Source organism: Dreissena polymorpha, chromosome 3 (assembly GCF_020536995.1).
Source record: "Dreissena polymorpha isolate Duluth1 chromosome 3, UMN_Dpol_1.0, whole genome shotgun sequence".
Taxonomy (NCBI): Eukaryota; Metazoa; Mollusca; class Bivalvia; order Myida; family Dreissenidae; genus Dreissena; species Dreissena polymorpha.
The window spans coordinates 126,816,835-126,822,834 of NC_068357.1; the positions used below are offsets into that span (position 1 = coordinate 126,816,835).

General features: G+C 30.4%; 1 protein-coding gene across 1 annotated transcript in view; it reads left to right on the forward strand.

Moving 5' to 3' along the window:
* LOC127871357 (uncharacterized) overlaps positions 1-5,793 on the forward strand; it is a 54,960-nt gene extending 49,167 nt beyond the window's left edge. Inside the window, exons 9-10 of the mRNA XM_052414166.1 lie at positions 468-548; positions 2,018-5,793. Of these exons, the coding sequence (XP_052270126.1) occupies positions 468-548; positions 2,018-2,184 (248 nt within the window). The 3' untranslated portion in view covers positions 2,185-5,793. The remainder of the gene's footprint in view (positions 1-467; positions 549-2,017) is intronic.
* The last annotated feature ends 207 nt before the right edge of the window (positions 5,794-6,000 follow it).

The following is a 6,000-nucleotide window of genomic DNA, read 5'->3' on the forward strand; positions in this document are numbered from 1 at the left end:
ACTTAAACAAAAAATTCCATAAAAGCGGAATGTGTCGTTGGTGACTTGCCCGTGCAGAATGCACAGGCTAACCTGGGACGCTAGTTTATGCACCTGCATGCACACTCATTATGCCCCGTTTTTCCCAGAGAGCGGTTCAAATAGAAAATGAACATGATGACAAATTCAACATTCAGTAAGCTCTCAAGTATGCTATGAAGTCAATATTGATAAATTAGATCACAAAATTTAAATTGTGTTTAGTAATTCAGCTGATTGTCTTATTCTTCCTTGTCCCTAAATGCAATTGACAAATGGATGAGATAAATGATATATGAGCCTCGTTCTAAGAAAATAGGGCTAAATGGATGATCATAAAGTGTTGTCCCAGATTAGCTTGAACAGGACGCAACTTTAGGCCCATGAATTAAGCCCCATTTTCCCAGTGCAATGTTCATATACAATATAGATCATATGTTTTATTCCAGACTTCTCTGACCTGGCATACCCAGAGGCCATTGAGGAAGGTCACAGAAAGCTTATCGCAGCCCTGAAGTCATACGAGCTTAGTATGTGCAATGCTCAACATAGCTTATTGATGTTTAGAACATTGTTAAACTCTGCGCCTCAGATTACACGAGTTAAAAAGTTCTTTCCATACTTGTTGTTTAATTAGCAAGGCTGTTTTTGGGGAAATCCGAGCTATTGTCATAGCCAGCTTGTCGTCCGCCATCCGCCGTAGTCGTCATGCTAAAACCTTAACATTGGCCATAATTTTTTAAATATTGCAGATAGCACCTTGATATTTGGCATGCATGTGTATCTCATGGAGCTGCACATTTTGAGTGGTAAAATATCAAGGTGAACATCATCCTTCAAGGTCTAGGGTCGAAAAAACAAGTCAAGGGAAGTAATAAGCTTTAAATGGACATAGTTATCTGACCTGCCCACGTATATATTTTTGTTAAATAAATCAAAGCGGCACAGTAGATGGCATTGTGTTTCTGACAAACACATTGTGGTAAAAGGTCAAGGTCATCCTTTACGGTCTATGGTAAAAAATACAGATTTAAGGGAAGTAATAAGCTTTAAAAAGGGAGAAAATTATTCAATATTGAACATAGCCACTTGATATATTTGGCATGCATGTGTATCTCATGAAGCTGCACATTTTGAGTGGTGAATCTACAGTCACAGTATAGTAGCTTTTAATTATTTGCTACTAAAAATAGAGATTTGTTACAGACAATTATTTTCAAGGAAAGTAATTCATATAATTATAAATCTCATATTATATATTTCCTTACCAACAATTGAAGTTCTTTTCACAGTTACTGTACAGATTTATTATTTTGTTTATTTATAACCTTAATGATTGATTTTTCATTTTTTTCTTTTTAAATGATATAATTATAATTTCTTTGATGTTCATTACATACCTGTGGACTTATGTCCATAGATACATGATCAACTCTGGTTATGATCTCTTTTAAACCACAGGCATTGGTTGTCAGTGATGTCTGACATGGTCATAATTGGCTGTGACACCCCCCCCCCTCCCCGGTTTGATTGGACAAAATTCAAGGGAGATGATTTCTATACCTACCAAATGATAAATAGACATTTTATTTCAATGCGGCGCAGTAGGGGGGGGGGCATTGTGTTTCTGACAAACACATCTCTTGTTGGGTCACTAGGTCAAAGGTCATGGTCACTGTGACCTCAAAAAAAAAATTCTGACAAGCTTTCGCAGCCGAGCGTGGCACCCGTTATGCGGTGCTCTTGTTTTATTAAATCTAAATAATTTTGTAAATTTTAAATTTGAATTTCATTCAACTTTGTTTATTTCATTTTCAATACAATTACAATTATTTATTTTGAGGTCTTGGTTTAGTCAAGTTCCTGAAGAAAGTAGTAGTAAATACTCAGTGAACTCAACAGGTGTATCCATTTCTCAAATTAGAGTTCTTTATTTGTTTTATAATTTTCAAATTGTATACTAACAAAAACTCTTATTTTTCTGTTTGTTTGCTTTCAGCCAAGGTCTTGAACGTAAAGTCGCGGCTGTCAGAGTTATTTGCCCTTGTCCCGGAGATCCGCCATCTTGGAATGTGGCACCAAGAGCTCATGAAGCAGACGAGAATCAACGTCCAGATACAGGAAGTCAATCAGATCTTTGACACCGTACACTTCCGAGAAAGCTAGGAAATATCGTCTATATGTTTTGGGCAAAATTCGATTTTCATTGGTGGAGATTTAGAAAAAAGAAATCATCTGGTTGGACTATTAAATATCAATACCAGTATTGTTTAATTTGGGGCAAGATAAAAATGTAATCATTCTGATTAAAAAAAATAATTGTGATTGTTATTGGTTCAGAGTGATATATAAGGAGAAATCATGTAGTTTGACAATGTTATATCTTTGCCAACACCATGCATTTCAAGGAAAGTTAAAATGTAACACCTCTGATTGGACATTATTTAATTTATTTTCTTTAGTAGAGAGTAACACACATAAAACAGCAGATTGTAGAAAGTTCTATCATAGTTCTCAATTCTGGTAAAGTCAAGAAAATTAATCAATAACTTTTTATTAAAGGTGTGTTTTCATTCTAATTTTGGAATCTGGCGCTTGGTTGATACAATTTAGATTGAAAACGGCATGAAATATTGAGGGGAATATACTTACAACTTAAAAATATTTTTTCATAAGGGACATTTTAAATGATAACATCAGGCCAATAAGTAAATATAAGAATAGTTAAAAGAACAAACAATAAATTATCTTAAAATATGTAAATCAAAAAAACATTTTACATATTTCCAAATTTGTATATGAAGGGACAGAATTTAGATTGAAAAGGGCATGAAATATTGAGGGGTTTTTACTTACAACTTAAAAATATTTTTTCATAAGGGACATTTTAAATGATAACATCAGGCCAATAAGTAAATATATTTAATAAGAATAGTTAAAAGAACAAACAATAAATTATAAATTATCTTAAAATATGTAAATCAAAAAAACATTTTACATATTTCCAAATTTGTATATGAAGGGACAGAATTATAAATCAATTGTTGAATTTTATTGAAGTCATGAAGGGGATAAATTAAATTAAACCACAAGACACAATCTTTAACACAACATATTTACAGGCCTCTATTTTTTAATCCAAGTGTCATGTTTAAAATTTTCAACAAATGTGTTAAGATATGTTTAAGGAAATTTCTATGAATTTGTGGATAAATGTTTCAGATGTAAAAGTGTTAGTGTGATTTATTTATCATATTATTTCATTTTTATTGCTTTCATACCAAGAGATTAGCTTAGCATGCTCTTTAACCCTCTTCACCCTCAGAAGCAAAGTGAAAAAGGCTATGTGCAAATAGCATAAAACCAGAAACTTGCAGTCAGTTCAGATTTTATGCTGTTTGCTGCTCATCGGTATCTAAGGGTTGGAAAAGGGGCCTTTAAAACTTTAATCTAGTAAGAAAGGTATTTAATTAAATTTAACTTTCTAAGGAACTACATATTCATCAAAATACATAATAATAAATTATCAAAGTGGGAGAGGGTTAAAATTAGTTAACATTTCATTGTGACATCTGATTACTGTTTACATCTCTCTGCATTTTATTCAGTTGCATATTACTTAAGTCATTCAAAATACATTCCAAAATAAATGTAACATTCCATTTGATCAGACTGTGATAATGCATGGTGATGTTTTTTTAATACATTAATTTTGTGTAGCGCATATTTTTTTCATATTTACATTTAGACTGGTTTTGTCTTGGCAAGAACAACAAATTATTTTATTCTATCTACTTTATTTTCCATTTTCAATTATTATATATGAATATTATAACTTTTATAACATATAACTTTTAATGGATTTTGTAAGTTGAATAATGAAACATAAATTTTCTATATTTTAGTGAGTTGGTTATATGTATGTTTTTGTTTGCTTTTTAATAAGAATTTGTTATGTGATTGAAGAAAACTGGATATGAAGAATCATTGAGGCTTTTGTATTGAATATGTTATTGTTATGTTGTCTGTTAGTATATTTGTTATGGTTTGCAAAGTGCTGCTGATTTTAAATTGCAATGTTACATGTGGTTTGCCGTCCAACACGGATTTTTGTTAACAAATAGAGAACTATTCCTTAAGTAGCAAACCAATCCAAATTTAATAACAAATTAAAAATACTTTTTACAATTTTTGCATATCATGTCAATATTTTATTGGTTATTTAATTGACCTCGTTTGTTCCATGTCCAGTGTTCATTGTAACATTGCAAGTTTATGTACATAGTATATACCGGTATATTGAAACGTCCTTGTTAGTTAGTTTAACTTGTTAGTTATGAGCTAATTTGCTAGAAACATTGTGATACGTGAAGCTTTCAATGTGATAATGTGTGATAATTTTACAATATGTGATAGTGTGCTTCTTTCTTAAATGATAAAGTGTTGAATATGTTATTGTGGTTATATATAAAAATGGACTGACTGGATTTATTGACTTATTGTTTTGTATTTGTTATTAAGTATTTTTTTTTTTTTTTTTACAAATTGGGGTAGCTGTTACAGATTGACTTTAACAAATTGTACTGATAGTGGGGTCACATTTTGAATACCTTATGAATTTTTGGTATATGAAGTGAAAAAATAGTATACTTACTATTTTCTCTAATACAATTAACATTATTTAATTACTATAACATCATCAAACACTGTATTGTAAACAGGTCGCTGATATCTTACTCAGATATGACTGATTAAAGTTTGTTTTTGAAATGTGCTTGGATGCTTTTTGTGCTCTTCTAATCTTTTTTTTCTCCCAGCACACATATGTATGTGAAATAGTGCTAAACTGAACACCCATATATGTAGAAATCATTATTATTTGTTGTATATGTTTTGTTTTATGCAGCATTGTTGATGTCGATAGAAACTGTTATGTTTTTAAACATTTGTTATTTGTATGCATATAATATGGTGTCATTCAAATGTTGACCCAACTTTTGATGGAAGGGATTTAGTCATCAAAATGGAATCGCACATAATTGGCCCTAATGTGAAAACAACATTTAATAAATGTACCCAGAAAACAAAAGTATATATAATACATAAAATCGAGAAATGTATTATTTACATAATAGACTCGTATCTTATAAAAAAGAACTATCTAAAGTTTTTAACTTCACAACATGTATTCAGATTTATATTTAAAGTACTTTTGTTGATGTACAAACAAATTATGATTATAATGTTTTTCATTTATATTCATTTTAAACATAAACAAACTGAATTTGTTACACAGACAATTCTAAATATTTGTGATATAATTTGTTTATTCAACATTTTGTCATCTAACAATCATATTTATACATGTTAACACTTTGTGCATTTTGTCTGTCACATTATGTACATATGACTTTCATTACATATATTGGTCTACAAAATAGATCATAAACATTTGTGTTACATACAATCGTTTAATTTTGAGATTTTTTAAATGTATTTATGTTATGTAATAATCCTGAGGTATGATAAATACTGTTCCTGTTTTTGTTATTAACCATGTAACGTTAACACTAATATGATTGAAAAGACCCCTCACATTTTCCTTACAAGTCCAGGAAAATCTACTCCATCACCTAATCCATTTCAAGTGTGTACAACATTGGCTTCTTTGCTCATGTATAAACAATCAAATGTTTAAATGTGGAGAACTGTTTTACATAAAAATTGTTTTGTCTTAACACTTGTGATTGTTTATAAAAAGGATTTTCTCATTAACCAACTTGCTAAATTTGTTTAATTCAGCAAACCTTAATCTGACTGTGACCTTTTCAAACAGTGAACAATTTTATTTTTTGTTAGAGTATGTATTTGCTTTTTTTGCAGAATGCTAGTAAAGCCTTGTCAAAATCTATAAAAATAATGTAATACTTAACCCTTTCCCTCTCAGAAGCAAAGTGCAAACAGCATAAAACCAGAACAGCC